This window comes from Halichoerus grypus, chromosome 7, assembly GCF_964656455.1.
Source record: "Halichoerus grypus chromosome 7, mHalGry1.hap1.1, whole genome shotgun sequence".
NCBI lineage: Eukaryota > Metazoa > Chordata > Mammalia > Carnivora > Phocidae > Halichoerus > Halichoerus grypus.
The window spans coordinates 72776920-72793115 of record NC_135718.1 but is presented as its reverse complement, the minus strand read 5'-3'; the positions used below and the strand labels follow the sequence as shown (position 1 = coordinate 72793115).

The 16196-nt window shown below is 47.8% G+C and overlaps 1 protein-coding gene across 3 annotated transcripts in view; it reads left to right on the top strand.

Annotated features, from left to right (window-relative positions):
- The window catches only part of NID1 (nidogen 1), an 81613-nt gene that overhangs the window by 38427 nt on the left and 26990 nt on the right, over positions 1–16196 (top strand). For all 3 annotated transcript variants that reach the window (XM_036116944.2, XM_078077742.1, XM_078077741.1), the window contains 5 exons: positions 566–817; positions 2884–3084; positions 5849–6094; positions 7121–7264; positions 12550–12675. In XM_036116944.2, coding sequence (XP_035972837.2) covers positions 566–817; positions 2884–3084; positions 5849–6094; positions 7121–7264; positions 12550–12675 — 969 coding nt within the window. The remainder of the gene's footprint in view (positions 1–565; positions 818–2883; positions 3085–5848; positions 6095–7120; positions 7265–12549; positions 12676–16196) is intronic.

Sequence of the window (16196 nt, the reverse complement as noted above, 5' to 3'; positions counted from 1 at the left end):
TGTGCCTAGTGACACCGGCAGTGCTCATGTCTGCTGCAGCTTGGGCCGAATGAAGCTCCAGGACCCAGACTGACCGTCCTCACCCTCAGTGAGAGAACCATATTTGAGCCAGAGCTGCGTATGAAGATGTGTGATAGATCAGGCTGCCAAGTGGCCCAGATCCCCAAGGACCATCCATTTTGGCCCTCTGTCCCAGCGAAATTCCTAATTCTGTCCCTTATACACTCAGAAGTGATCAGTGATAGGACCACCTAGTTCTAGATCACCCGTGACACTGTTCTTCTCCTGAGATTATTTCATTTGTCCCTGAATTTCCTCTATCACACAGTGGCTCGCGTTGGAGCTACTTCCGTGCTGTTATCGGTCAGCATGGGAGAGAAGCAGGACGTTGGAATTTCTAAGGCTCACAGATAGTCGTGGGTATTGTCCTCTTGAGAACAACTACTTTGACTTAACCCAAAGCCCTTTACCCCAATGCTGTTCTGCCTCTTTGCTTTATAGGTACAGATCCTCCCAGGCATGTTATTCTTTTTGAAGAAGCTGGCTTCTTTTGTTTCTTGCTCAGGTTCCCCCCAGCGAGTTAATGGCAAGGTGAAAGGAACGATCTTTGTGGGGAACAGCCCCGTCCCCGTCGTCTTTGAGAACACCGACCTCCACTCTTATGTGGTGATGAACCACGGGCGCTCCTACACAGCCATCAGCACCATTCCAGAGACCGTTGGCTATTCTCTGCTTCCTCTGGCCCCTGTCGGAGGCATCATTGGATGGATGTTTGCGGTGGAACAGGATGGGTTCAAGAATGGGTTCAGCATCACAGGTAATTCACCTCAGATACTACAATTAGTGGTGCCTGGGGAACCTGGGGGTGAATGGAAAGGGAACTCGACGTCTGCAGGCAACTTACTGATGAGCATTTTGTGGCTCCCGAAAGAAGATGTTGAGGTAAAATCATCACTAATATTTTTCGTTAGTGTGTGCTCATTAAGGCTATCTAGAATTGCATTTTCATCAGGGAGTGATTTCATGGTAGAGATTCAGAAGTCTCCAGCAGAGCAAATGGGGTCATCTCATACAGCCTCACCCCCCGAAGTGTGGGGCTGTCCCAGTTTCCCTCATTCTGTTTCTCATGCCTGCCTCCACATTCCCAACCAACCTGATCTGATATTTGACGTTGCTTCAGTATCTGCTTGGAGAAAAGAAACCTGTCATTTCTAGCTGGAAAATCAAGCCTGATAAACACAATCCTCCCAAGTCTTAGAAAACCTGACTTTCCTTGGAGCGTCTTAGAGGCTGTGCCCTGTCAGGGACAGTTCAGTCTTTAGCGGACACGTGGGCAGATGGTCGGGGGAACGTTTCCATAGTGTGGCCGTGGCCCCTCCCACGTTCTGCTGAGCCCAGCTCCCCTGTGCATGCTGGAGGCCCTTTCCAGGAACAGCTTGGGTGCAAGAGACTGTGTCCTTCCTCCCCGGCCACTCCCAGGACCTGGAGCTTGTTCTGGGTCACAGGAACCCATCGCTGCCTCTGACTAGATCTGCTTTCTCCCCACCGCCTCGCCTCGCTGAGTCTCAGCCACGGCTTTATTGCAGAAACACCATGAAGCAGGGTCTCTAGGCTTTGCAAGGGTAACCCTCCAAAAGTTCCAGAGCATAAATACATAGCCTCCTGAAATGTGGCCATTTTAAGAAAGGAGCGGATATATATTTGCAAAAGGGTGGCCCTCCCTGTAAGATATCAAATGTATGGCCTAATATTTTTTCCCTCTATCCCTCAGGCACATATATACATCCTGAGTATTACAACCGGGTTCATGTTCTCGTGCAAATGTGCGCCTTCCTTTGCAGACACAGCTGCGCTTTGCAGTCAGACCCACAGACGCTACTTCTTCCCTGCGCAGCTTTTCAAATTGGTGTTGCTTTGTCTGTGGGTTGATTTAAACTGGTGATATCTGATGTGACAACGTCAGGGTCAGCAGGGCCGAGGGAGACTTGGCAAATTCCCTGCCCCAGCAAAGCTCTGTTACTACAGTGGTCCTTAACGGCCCCAGGACCTGGATTAGCGCCTGGATATCTGCCTGGGACTCGGGTCCTTACTATAAAGCAGAAGTTGTCACGCTTTCTGCCAAGGGGCAGATAGTAAATCTGTGCTTTGCCTCAGTGTTCTAGTCTGTACGGTCTCTGTTGTAATTCCTCAACTCTGTTAAGTCACTGCAGAGCGAAAGCAACCGTAGATAATATGTAAATGAGTAAGTGTGGCTGTGTTCTAATGAAACTTTACTAAGGGGCACTAAAATTTAAATTTCATATAATTGTCACGTATTATATGTACAGACCAAGGGGAGCTGCTGAGCCAACACCCGTTGTGGGTGCTCCCCAGGTGGTTTCTGGGACCAGTGGTGCTTTGCCCTGAGCAACCCACCCATCCTGACCAGCACGCTGACCTGTTACAACAGTCATCACCATCACTGACATTGGACAGAGCACTTTTTTAACATACTTTATCTCATCTAGTTTCCACAAAGTAGCCTGTATCCGTCTTTTATCATCGAGAAATGGAGGCTCGGGGGGTTAGGTAACGTGCTCAGTCAGTACCTAGCACAGATGGGAGTCAAACTCTAGACCTTTGCTTTTTCCAGCACTATTCCTGAGCCAGCCCCATCTCAGAGGCTGGTGCGGGGCAGGGAAGCAGTTTCTCTCCTCTGCGCACGACTCAGCTGGGCCACGTGCATGTCCCGGCTCTGTGCTCAGCGTCACCAGCTCCGTTTCTCCCAACCAAACTAAAGCACCCGTGGAGGAGGTGCGAGCCTCCTTCATAAGCAGCACCCCCAGCCTAGGGCTGACATGAGGGGGCTCCCCAGACGGCAGAATGACTGACCTTGCTTTCCAGGAGGCGAGTTCACCCGTCAGGCCGAGGTGACCTTCGTGGGGTCCCCGGGCAAGCTGATCATCAAGCAACAGTTCAGCGGCATCGACGAGCACGGACACCTGACCATCGACACGGAGCTGGAGGGCCGCGTGCCCCATATCCCGTTTGGCTCCTCAGTGCACATCGAGCCCTACACGGAGCTCTACCACTACTCCCGTGGGGGTGAGCTGCCAGCGCCGCGTGGGGGGTGAGGGAGTAAGGGAGTCGGGGGTGAGGGGGAGGGGTAGAGAGGTGGGGTGGGAGGGTTGGGGGAACAGCCCCAGCTCCCCACTGACTCCAGACCGACCCACTGTTGGCCAGGGCCATCCCCTGGGCTTCCTAGCGAGAAATAGACTGGCACTAGCTTATTAAAATCACCTTTTCCCCTAATTACAGTCATAGTACACAGTAATAGAAAATTAGTGTGAAGAAATTAAGCATAATGGTAGAACTGGGACATAATTATTATTAGGTTTAAATTATTTCCTTTCAGCCTTTCCCCCATTTATATATAAAATACCCCAGTAGAGGCGCCTGGCTGGTGGAGGGCAGGGAGCGTGGGACTCTTGATTTTGGGGTTGTGGATTCGAGGATTCAAGCCCCACCTTGGGTGTAGAGATTACTTAAAAATAAAAATCTTAAAAAAAAAAAACCCAACATATATAAATATAATATTTCAACATAGATCTTATAAGTCCTAGGGTTGTAATGTACAGCCTGGCTATTACATCTATATGTAAATATATGTACATATGTATGTATGTATATATCTGTATTTTAATTTACTATTTTAAATAATTTCAAACTTACACAAGAGTTGAAAGCACAATTTCCATCTGCCATTTACTCACTTCCACCAATTGTTAACATTTTGCCATATTTATTTTATCATTCTCATATATATATATATATATATATCTTGCAAATAATACATTTTTTTGAAAGTAAGTTGTAGTTATTGTGATCCTCCACCCCCTAAATAATTCACCCATTTTTCTTAAGAACAAGAACATTCTCTTATGTGGCCACAGTGCAATGTTCACAGTCAGGAAACTTCACATTGATGCAATATTATTATGTGCTCTACAGTCAGGTGTATAGTTTTTATTTAAATAAAATTGCAGTTATACCCCATTATTATATCTTCATTTTCCAGTTAATTTCAAATCCTGAATATTTTATAGTTTCATTCAGTAGGCTTTGAAAACACTTTTTAATGAATCTGCACGATTGTCTTATATGGCTATTAATTTAAACCATTCTATTTTCTAAAGCTTAAGTTATTTCCAATTTTCCCATCCCATAATGAGTTGAAAGGACCATCTTCGTCATAAATCTTGACCAAATTTCTGATTCTTTTCTTTTTTTTTTTTAAATTTTTTTTATTGTTATGTTAATCCCCATACATTACATCATTAGTTTTAGATATAGTGTTCCATGATTCATTGTTTGTGCATAACACCCAGTGCTCCATGCAGAACGTGCCCTCCTCAATACCCATCACCAGGCTAACCCATCCTCCCACCCCCCTCCCCTCTAGAACCCTCAGTTTGTTTTTCAGAGTCCATCGTCTCTCATGGTTCTTCTCCCCCTCCGATTTCCCCCCCTTCATTCTTCCCCTCCTGCTACATTCTTCTTCTTTTTTTCTTTCTTAAGATATATTGCATTATTTGTTTCAGAGGTACAGATCTGAGATTTAACAGTCTTGCACAATTCACAGCACTTACCAGAGCACATACCCTCCCCAGTGTCCATCACCCAGTCACCCCATCCCTCCCATCCCACCCCCCACTCCAGCAACCCTCAGTTTGTTTCCTGAGATTCTGATTCTTTTCTAAGATGCAATTCCTAGAAGTAGAGTTGCTGAGCCAAACAATAGGAACTTTTTAAAGGCTCTCATTAAGTCGCCATCCGGAGAGGTCATACTAATTACCACGCTCTGTGGCTTGATTGGGCTCATCCGGGGACCCCGAGGGTTGGTGGCCTGGAGGTGGAGTGAGCAGCAGGACCCCAGTCTGCCGTCGGCCTGCAACCAGCTGGCGTTTCTGGCAGCACAGCACGTGGGAGCTGGACAAGAGGCAGCTTACATTAATCTTTTATTTATCCTCTGGCTTTTGTTAAGAACTACAGCAGAGCACACAAATATAAAGAGCCTTTTATTCTTTTTTATTTATTTATTTTTTAAATAGGACATTGAGAGTTTCATCGTATGGGTGAAAAGCAAGCTCTCTCCTGAGCGGGAAGACTGTCTCTCTTCTCCTCTGTTGAGGTTTGCTCATGGCATTATAGTAATTTTTCAGAAATTGGCTACTGAAACCCATTTAGTGTCTCATTTTTTTTTTTTTTTTTGTATCAGAGAACTGCTTCATCTAGGGTGATACATAGCCACCACTATTTATTGAATCTCAAGTGAGATAATCTATATAAAGCTGTTAGCTCTCTGCTAGTTACAGGGTCAGTGCTCCATAAATGGTAGTTTATCTTAGTAGTATTAGCCTGCGTGGGTCCAGAAATTTTACACATGTATGTCATTCTCACCCCAACCCATGTTGTAAAAGAAATGGCGGCTAAAGAAGTTGTAACCGGCCTGTGATCGCACACCTTGTGAGTGGTGGTTTCAGTTCAGGTGTATCTGCTTTCAAGCGTGTGCCCTTTCCACTGGACCTTAATGTCTGGGTTCGTTCTGGCTGGCTGCAGAACTTACAAAGAGCACTTGATGAGAGAAAGCAGTAAATACTACTAATGCAAACAATACCATAATAGTGTGGGAAATCTAGGTAGCACAACGAGTCCCAACGCAGAAATTAGCGGTCTTATGTAATCCGTTCCATCTGATCTCTCATCTGGGCTGGGAATACTGCCCATGGTTTTAAAGCCCTTGACTAAACCTCTTGCCTCGTTTGTTGCCCTGCCTTGTCTCCCTTCTTCCCCCCACACCACATCCCAGTGATCACCTCCTCCTCCATGCGGGAGTACACTGTGATGGAGCCCGAGCAAGATGGCGCTGCCCCTTCCAACATCTACACTTACCAGTGGCGCCAGACCATCACCTTCCAGGAATGCGCCCACGACACCTCCCGGCCAGCCCTGCCCAGCACCCAGCAGCTTTCAGTGGACAGCGTGTTTGTCCTGTACAACCAGGAGGAGAAGATCCTGCGCTATGCTCTAAGCAACTCCATCGGTCCCGTGAGGGGTAGGAATGGCAGCTCAGATTGGGCATTGTGTGTCTGCCCGCACATCTGTGTCTCCTCTGGCATGTATTGTTTTTCATCTTTTACTCTCAGTAAAAAGAAGAGGATGCTAGAGTATGTCCTGACAGAGATAAATAATGTTGCCATCTATGATTCTTAAAACTTACACATCTCTGTGTGGGGTGGAGTGAAGAATGCTAACCCATTGAGGTACCTTCCAGAGCAGACCATCCGAAGGCTATGCCTGGCTATGCAGAACACTCATGCTCAGCCTTGGGAATGCTCAGCTCAGGGTCTGAGGAGATCTAAATAAAGTCTGATGAAGGTCAGGTACGGAGCCTACAGCACACCCCGTCCTGTGGTAGCACATCGCTGGCGCTGAGGTCTGGTCTGTGGGTGCTTCTGGCTGCATGCAGGATGCTGGTGTTTGGAGAGCTAGCATGCCATCTCGGTGTCAGACTCCACATCACCCAAATCTTCTAGCCCCATGGGCTCTGTATATTTGGGGTCTGGCATTAGGGTCTAGAGTTCTCTTTTCCAGGTCTTTTTAGTGCTCCCCGCATACCCAGGTCACCTCTCCAGCTGACCACATTTGTCCTTGCTTTGCTCCATAAAGCAGGAGGGCAGGTGTCTTTCTTCCTCCTTTGACAACACTGGCTCTAGGCATCAGGGGTGATACATTTTTTTTTTCTTAAAAGGCTCGGCAGTAAACATTCTAGGCTTTTCCAGCTCTACGGTGTCTGAAGATCTCAGTTCTGCCATTGTGGCACAAAAGCAGCCGTAGACTATATGCAAGTGACTGGATGTGGCTGGTTTCCAATAAAACTTTATTTACAAGAACAGGCATGGATCTGGAGGGACGTGGTTTGCTGATCCTGCCCCAGGGCGGCACAGGAGTCGGCTGGTTTCTTGTTCTGGGGCCCTCTGCCGTTCTCTGGGTCATCAGCTGGACCTTACTTTCTGTGGAAGGAGGAAACCTGCAGGCGTTCCTGAATTACTCACTTGGCCTCCTTGTTTCTCCTTCACAGACGGCTCCCCGGATGCCCTGCAGAATCCTTGCTACATCGGCACTCACGGGTGTGACACCAACGCGGCCTGTCGCCCTGGTCCCGGGGTTCAGTTCACCTGCGAGTGCTCCATCGGCTTCCGAGGGGATGGAAGGACCTGCTCTGGTACAGCCATCCCTTCTGACTTGTGGGGGCTGGGGAAGAGGCTAGGAGGAGGTGTCTGGAGTCTGCAAACCAGAGGGCCGGGTGAAGCGAGGTTGCAGGGGTGAGGGAAGCACCGGGGGACAGGCCGAGCCCCACACCTGGGGTTCCTACAGTCATCTTGTAGAACTGAAACTCTGTCCCCGTTAAACAACAGCTCCGCATTCCCTTGTCCCCCCAGCCCCTGGCCACCACCATCCTACTTTCTGTCTATGAATGTGACCCCTCTATGTACCTCATTGAGTGGCATTACACAGTTCTTGTCCTTCCGTGACTGGCTTATTTCACTGAGCATAATGTCCTCAAGGCTCATCCACGTAGCCTGGGTCAGAACTAACTTCCTTCTTAAGGCGGGAATCACATTCCATCGTGTGCACACACTACCATTTTTTTTAATTCATTTGTCTGTCTGTGGATCCTTGGGTTGCTTCGATTTTTTTGGCTAGTGTGAATAATGCTGCTATGAACATGGGTGTACAAATACCTGTGTGAACCCCTGCTTTCAAGTCTTTGGGGGCATATACTCAGAAGTGGAATTGCTGGGTCATAGCGTGATTCCATGTGTGATTTTTTGAAGACACTCCACAGTGTTCCCCACAGCAGCTGTAGCGTTCCCACCAACAGCACACAAGGGTTGCCCTTGGCCCACGTCCTTGCCGACCCTGTTATTGTGGCTTATTTATATATTTATATTGATAGTGGCCATTCGACTGGGTGGCAGGTTCATTCCCGTTTCTGTAGCTGAGAAACACTGCGGCTCATTAAAGTGAGCCAGTGACACTGGAACATTGGAACTTGAGTCTGTCTAACACATGCGTGTTATGCTGCCTTCCCACTGAACTTATTTGATTACAATTTATTTATTTATTTTAAAGAATTTATTTGAGAGAGAGCAAGCATGAGAGAGAGAAAGGGAGGGGGGAGGGGCAGAGGGAGAAGCAGACTCCCCGCTGAGCAGGGAGCCCAACGCGGGACTCCATCCTGGGACCCTGGGATCACGACCCGAGCCGAAGGCAGATGCTTAACCACCTGAGCTACCCAGTCGCCCCTAATTATAATTTAATTTTGAATACTTAGCATGACAGCCGGTATTTCTGCATTTGTGACTAAGTGTCAGTCCACTACCAAGGGCCAGTTAGTTGATGCCTGACTCAGTGAAGAGTCCATCCACAGAGGCAACGAGTGCAGGAATGTCAAGCCTCCAACCAGAGCCGCCTAAATCTGCAACAGAGGGCTCGCTAGCAGATGTAGGAGATGCTAGAAGGAAGTTCCCCCAGTGAAAGAGTGGCATGCACATGTATGTTTGCCAGAAAGGTGAGCAGTCCCCTTGAATGACTGGGGTCTGAGAATCGGGTGAGCCTTGAAACTGGAGGACAGTGCCTTAGGTCTGGCATCCAGCCCTCTGATCAGTGGCAGATTTCGTGTGCTGATTTCACATAGAGGTTGGCAGATCCTACTGTCAGTATGTTGCTGTATTTGTCTCAGAGTGAGGTGCTCACTGGGGCATCTGAAATAGTGGGGAGCAGGGACTTGCGCTTACAGGAGCAGACTGTATAACCATTGAGCCAGCCTGCTGATGGCTTTGGACAGGTGGGGGAATTCAATCCGATGCTCACCTTCATTGTAACATGCAACTGGGAAGGGGACAGAGTTCCTACTTGCCTCTCATCATCAGTTTTCCAGAATTTCCCCAAATAGCCCAACAGTCTTGAATGGCTGAACTGGCTCAGGCCAGTTTGAAACAGCATGGTAGTGTGTGTGTGTGTGTGAGAGAGAGAGAGAGAGAGAGAGAGAGAGAGAGCAGAGCCAGGAAGATGGTGACGGACACCATGCAGGGATGGGGCTCCCTCACTTCTCTGCTGGAAGCATATACCTCCTTAGTCCCTATGTGGCCCTGCTTCAACTTCATAAGCCAACCCAATGTGGGTAAAGCACGGAGATGCCCCAACCCGCTGCTGCTGAACCATGACCTCTGGCTAATTCTTCCATTCTTCGTACCTGAGCAGATTGTAGCGGGAGTGCTTGCTTCACTTCCCAAGGCACAACCAGCCATACCTTACATAATCTGTTGCTATCATAGAAAACCCTCTGCTGCTCTCAGGGAGATAGGTGCTCATGTGTGAACTTGCCTTTGTTCTCTGGTTAGTCTCTGTTCTGGCAGATTAGCACCATGGAATGTGAGGATATTCCCAGTCAGGCTACTTTTTGTTCGGGGTCACTAGAACATGCCTCGGAGTGTTAATGCATTGAGGCGTTAGGCTGTTGATAGGAAATTGCATTAAGCAAATCATGCCGTGTGTTATTTTGACCTGGAAAGTGACTTCGAAGAGAATGAGAATGAGCCTTTGTAATTCAGTTTGTGTAACACTGATGTAATGATAGATGACATCCCCAACAAGCCCGGTGTTGGCTAGACGCTGCACGGTGACCCTCCAAGGTAGTTTGGAGGTTTCCAGACGAATTGCAGAGTTCTGCTGCCTGGCAGAATGACTCCCATACATTCCTCAGTTGGGAGTCTGTAGAGATCATTTTGGATAACCTCTCTTCGAGTAATTTTGAGTACACACAAGGCCCTTAACAAATCAATCATAAGACTCCTCTCCTCAAAGAGCCTGGCCTTGAGAAAGGGGCAAATTCAGATTTGTTGAAAATATGTGAAAAGTAGCCACTCTGAAAAAAAAAAAGGAAGGAGTAATTACACAAATAATCTAGGACTTTCCTGTTGGGCTAGATAATGATCTACGTGCAAGGAAATCTCGTCCCAGAGACGAGAACAATAAATTTGAAGCAGATTTTGTGATATTTTACAAGGGGCGGTTAGCACCAATTCACTGTGTCCACTAAAGGAAGGATTAGTCCTAGTCTCAATTTACAGAAGGATTTAAAGTAGACATTAGGAAGAATTTCACTATAAGGACTGTGAGCTTTTAGTGGGGAAACTCCTAGAGTCTTGCTCTGCAGAAAAGATGTCACCCTGCTTGGGTCTATATATATAGAGAGAGAGAGAGAGACCGTCATGGAGGTCTAGATCTTCATGCGCCAGGGGACCATGCCCTCCCTCATCCCACGGGCCCCCAGGTCCCCCTAGGTAGGGCGTGAGGGATTGATGACCCTCCCAATCACTGAAGTAGCTTTTTTGAAACACACAGCTTCCCTGTCCAAGGGACTGGAACTTGGAACCCTTCCCCGGGTGATTTCGCTCTGTCCCTTTGATTGAAAACTGTTGCTCTGGGCTCTTGTGCTTTGGCAATGGAGTCCGAGCTGTGGAGCCCTGCAGTCTGAACAGGCTGGGAGTGTCCTCTGAGAGTTAGGGCACAGAGACCTTGGAAGCCGGGCTGATTTTTTTCTCCTGTGTTGTCAGAGCAGCTGCTGGGGGCTGGAGCTGTGGAGTCCATGCTGGCTGGATATCCCCGTAGCCGCACTCCAGCTCCAGCTCGTGGAAGAGGCCGCTTTGGGAGGGGCTTTGTTCTCTAACCTTCCAGCTGTGCCCGAAGTGGTCCTCTTGTGTGAGACCTCATATCTTAAACGTTGCAAAGGATTGTGCATTGCAATATATTTTTAAAAAGCTGAATACCATTTGGTTTGGGTTTTTGCATGGGTAGAGGTCAAGCTCTGGGGCTGATGTGGCAAAAATGCCTCTGTCGTGCAATGTGGTCCAATAGGCCAGCAGGGTATTTGTCTCACCAGTGAAGAGATGGGCTAGCCTGGCCTTCGGAGGTGGATGCATGAGGCTTTGTTTTCCAAGTGTGAAAGGTTCACATGAAGGCATTGGAGGAGAGTGAGAAGAGGAGGGGACTTGTATGATCTCAGCCATCATGAAGTGACGTCCCCATGTCTCAGGGTTCTAGAAATGCCCCAAGTAACTGCATACACTCTGAGGATGAGGCTGGCGTGGGAAAGACCTTGTGTGATTGTGTTTATTTCAGTCCATCAGTGGACAGGTAATCAGGGCAATGATGAGTTCACTCGGTTTCTTGTCTGGGCCAACCAGCATTGCTGTGGTGTTAGCTACAGATTGGACCCCGATGCCTAGTGGCCATCTGAGGGCCATGTCCCTAGCATCGGCCGAATCCATCCTCTTGGCTGGTTGTATAGATGAACCCCTAAAAATTATAATAATAGCTATGTTTCTTGAGCATACTAGGAGCTCCTCTGGCTTACATCCAATTTCTGTAATCCTCAGAAGAACCCCTCGAGATCAGTAATATTGTGCTTCATTTACCAACGGGGAAACTGAGGCTGAGTAGTTAGTAACTTACCCAAGACCACTCAAGCTGGTAACTAAAGGAGGCAGGATTTGAACCTAGCTATGTCCAGCTCCAAAGCATATGGTTTTTTGTCTTGCATTATCCCATGATTGTCATGAGAGGGCATCACCCTACTAGTTCATTTACAAGCTTCCTTTTAGTGCATTAAGCTCTAGACAACATTCAGAAATTCACAATTAGGCTTTAAATTGTTCAACTTTGCTTTGTACCTGTAAGTGGAGAAAGGTAGTATTTTTAAGTAGCACATTTAAATACGCTCTGTAGTTTTAGGAGGCGTATTCACAGTCTAGACACTTGTCTGCACAGCTTTCTGATGTGTACTTGCCATTCTGATGTGAGCAAACCCCAGGGTCAGCAATTAACTCCAGGAGAGGCAGGGGAAGCACACGTTTACGTAGGAGGAGGGCCTTGGGATCACTCTCGAAAGTTATGCACAGAAAAAAAAAACTCTTACTGGGGCGCCTGGGTGGCTCAGTCAGTTAAGCGTCCAATTCTCTGTTTCAGCTCAGCTCATGATCTCAGGGTCGTGAGATGGAGCCTTGCGTCCAGTGCAGAGTCTGCTTGAGATTCTCTCTCCCTCTGCTCTCCCCCTCAATAAATAAATAAATGAATAAACAAACAAATAAATAAATAGAAAAAAATCATATTAATGTTACTTTTGGAATATAGAAAAGTTTTATTTATTTTAAATTTTTAAATTTTTTAAATTAACATATAATGTATTATTTGTTTCAGGGGTACAGGTCTGTGATTCATCAGTCTTACACAATTCACAGCGCTCACCATAGCACATACCCTCCCCAATGTCCATCACCCAGCCACTCCATCCCTCCCACCCCCTTCCCCTCCAGCAGCCCTCAGTTTGTTTCCTGAGATTAAGAGTCTCTTCCGTTTACAGGCCAAAATGCTTTCTATCTTATTATATTTACTGATATTTGAAGTTTTTTTTAAAGTCTGCATTTTTAAAAAAATTCATTGTAGATATCGATGAATGTTCAGAACAGCCCTCGGTGTGTGGGAGCCACGCAATCTGCAATAATCACCCCGGAACCTTCCGTTGCGAGTGTGTGGAGGGCTATCAGTTTTCAGAGGAGGGAAAGTGTGTGGGTAAGTTATGTGGGTAACTTTTCAAAACGCTTGTTCATATGGTGTGCGTTTGCATCTGTGCGGATGAAGGTGATGCCCCAGATAATTATCCTGGTTGGGATGGCAGGGGCTGGCTTTTATTCGGAGAAGCAGTTTACAAAGATGAATCAGACTTCATTCCTTCCCTCCACCCACCTGGAGGGTCATACATCTAAGGAATAAGCAACATTATTGTAAGCCACAAGTCACAGCAGAACTTCTTAGCCTTGTCAAAGGAGGGAGTTGAAGCTCTTCATTGGGCTAATAATGCTTTAGGTTGGTGGTGCTCGGGGGGGTGGTGCTGGTAGGCCAACCACAAAGAGCCAGATTGTTTAGATTTTTTCCACTTTTTTTCTACTGCAGCACTTTGACCTATGGGTTCCAAGAATTTTAAGTTCAGAGATTCTTGCAGATTTCCGGGTCTGGAGGGCAGCATGCTGAATGGGCCATCCGAGCTCAGCATTTCTTCCCAATTTTAAAACAGATTCTTCTTGTATGGCGTCAGTGAACCACCTCCTTGCCCCTTCCTTGCTGCTCACTGAAGCCTAGCGTGCATTCTGTTTGCTCTGTCTCGAAGCTCAGATGAGGCTGCCGAGGTCCCAGGGTGAGGTGATGGCTTGAGGGCGGAAAGGAACAGGCAGTTCTCATATTTTGAATGTGACCCAAACAGCTGTGGATTTAGAGAAGCCAGTCCCCTTTGCACAGAGTGCAGATTTCAGCTCTGCTGAGGTTACTTCTTTTTCTTTCTCAATAGAGAACAACCATTTCTGTGTATCTGGCCTGACTTCCTTCCCTGCTTTTTTGAGATGGAGGTGATTCGAACGTTTATTTTTCATGACAGCACCATTTACATTACATCCGGACTCAGACCTGGGGGGTGGGGGGTGCAGTCCTGGGGTAGATGGCTGTGAGGCGTGACGTCCTGGGTTTCTGTGGCCAACCATCCCTGACGTGCACACTCACTGGGGGACAGGTGGGGTGCAAATGTCTACTCCGAGGCATTGGATTTTGACGAAGACACTTCACGTGTCTGGACCTCAGTGTCTCAGACTGGATCATGGGTTCACTGTGCCCCCCCGGAGCCCTTGGAGATCCCTCAGGAGCTGCCAGTGAGGATCCATGGGAGCCTGGGCAGATTTGTCCTCCGCCCCGACCTCCAGCCATTCATTTCTCTATACATCACATTCTGAGTGAGATTGTGTTTGAACGGTGGATCCCACTGCTCAGAAACAAATGTGAAAACCACCTGAAGATCCGCCACTGGATCACCCCTATTACTCCGCTCCTTTGAGACTCGCCACGTGGAGAGGTGGCTCACGGGGTAAAACCAAGTCTGCCTGAACGCATTCAAACAAATCACTCTGGCTCATCACCGGATCACCTAATGGGCAGTTTCACCTCTGCCGAAATTCCTCGTTACAGCTATATGCTGCGCGGGAACCTCAGTTGGAAAGGTTTTTCTCCAGGTCACAGCAGGGAAGGGAGGGAAGAGAATTGGGACAGTTGAGGAGGCCGGTGCTCTGAAGGCTGGGGCTCGTGCAGTGGATGTGGGCTGGCCAGACATAAGGATCTTTCCGTGAAGATCGGTATCCCGTGTGGGAGGGGCTGCCCCGTGGACTTCCGTGTTTGGCATTTCCTGTAAACCCGTGACCTTTCTCTTTTCCACCGCGTGCCAACTTTTACAGTTAATTAGAATGTGCAAAGTATGTTCACACAAAGGAAACAGCCCATAGATCACCTTTATGTGGAGACACAGACAACCCCCCTCTGCATGGCCACAGCCCTATGATACGTGGCTCTGGGTGTGGAACGTGGGGAAATTTGAGGTTCCATTGACCCCTCACATGGGTGTGTTTGTGCAGTGCACAACACCATGTACCTGCCCATCCCTCAGGGCAGGAAGAGGGCCTTAGGCTTGGCCTTGCTTCCCCCAGTGTTCTCCCTTCCCTTCCTGTCATGTTGTTAGGAAAAATTATTGTAAATCATTCACTTTTGTGACCTTATCTTCAGAACTTAAAGTAAGTAGGGAAACCACCCTCCTTAGAGCTCTTTATACCCTGTATGCCTTTCTCTCCTTTTAACATGTGACTTCTTTCCCTCAGTTGCCCTTCCCTCTTGGCATCTCCCTCCTTCTCTCCCGTCGCCTCATTTCCAGCCCCCACCAGCCTGCGGGTGGCTCTGGGGGACTGCCGCCAGGTGGGCAGCAGCGGCTCAGGCCCAGCCAGCCTGCTCTGCTTCCAGCTCAGGGCACGGTCCTTTTCTGCGCTTCTCTTCAGAAAAGGAGGCCCTAGAAAAAGCACAACCCCAATGTACAGTCTGCTTGGAATTCTAGTTAAATTTTAATTCTCATTTGAGCCTGGTTTGCTGTCCTTTCCAGAAAGCCCGCCTCCCTCCCAGCATGTAGCTTCCCATTACTAGAACGGGTGGGATCAGAGTTGTAGAGAAATCGCCAGCTCCACAAGGTCGGGAACCTTTGAGGAAAGCACAGCGGGGCACCCCAGTGTCCCCTCTGATGGCTTAGGTTGTTGGGGTAGCTGCTGTCCTCCGTGACTGTCCTGACCCCTCTCTGAATGATCATCGTCAGCAAGAGCATCTAGAAACTCCGTTTGAGTGAGAACTGAAGCACACTGCCAGGGCTGTGGGCTGTGTGCTCACCGTCAAGAACCGTGGAAGAGACTTTCCCTCTTAACTGACGTGAAACCTCACTTAAAAATGCCTCACTTATTTTAAAAATTAAACAGGTAGAACTAAACCATTTGGAATGGCAAAGCCGGCTTTTTAAACTTCTTTAAGAAGCAAATTGCTTTTGGCATGGCAAAGTGGTCTTCCATAAAGAAAAACGTGATGTAAAAAATTCAGTTATAAATTGCCTTTTTCTAGAAATGATTTGAGGATTATAGAAACGTATGCATGACAACAATGGCTGGGAGGGAATGTCGAGACCTATAGGTGCTTGCTGTATTCAGAGGGTCTCCTCTGTTAATTAGGATGGAGCAAAATGAGGCCGTGAGTGAACATCACTTATAAAATGACCACCCACGAGCTATAAAGGGCATAAATATGTGTAGGAAGAGATAGAGAAAAGAAAGCAGAGTGAGACTCGTTTCCTGGTGGTTTTGTCTGCATGTACTTTCCCTACCTTTGAGGGACCCTAATTTGTTGAAAGTTAGGGCGCCTAAGCTGAAGGAGTTGGGGGTGGAGGGGGACCCTAGAGAAAAGAAGAGCATTAGAGACGAGGTGACAGGAGAGAAGACAGGAGGGTCCAAGGAAGCAGAGTGTGTTCTTGAACTCGTTAGGTGTCATCTGGGTGACTGTTTTCCGGCAGAAATTTGGACCCTTGAAGAGTATCCTCTCCTTGACCTGTCCCCTGACAGTGCTTAGAGCTCTCTCTCTCTCAAAGACAAGAAAAACTGTAATCAATCTTGGGAAGATTCAGTGAGGAGGAGAAAGAGGAGAAGCCCTACTTCTTTGGGATAATCCAGACACGGAGGACTTCCTTGGAG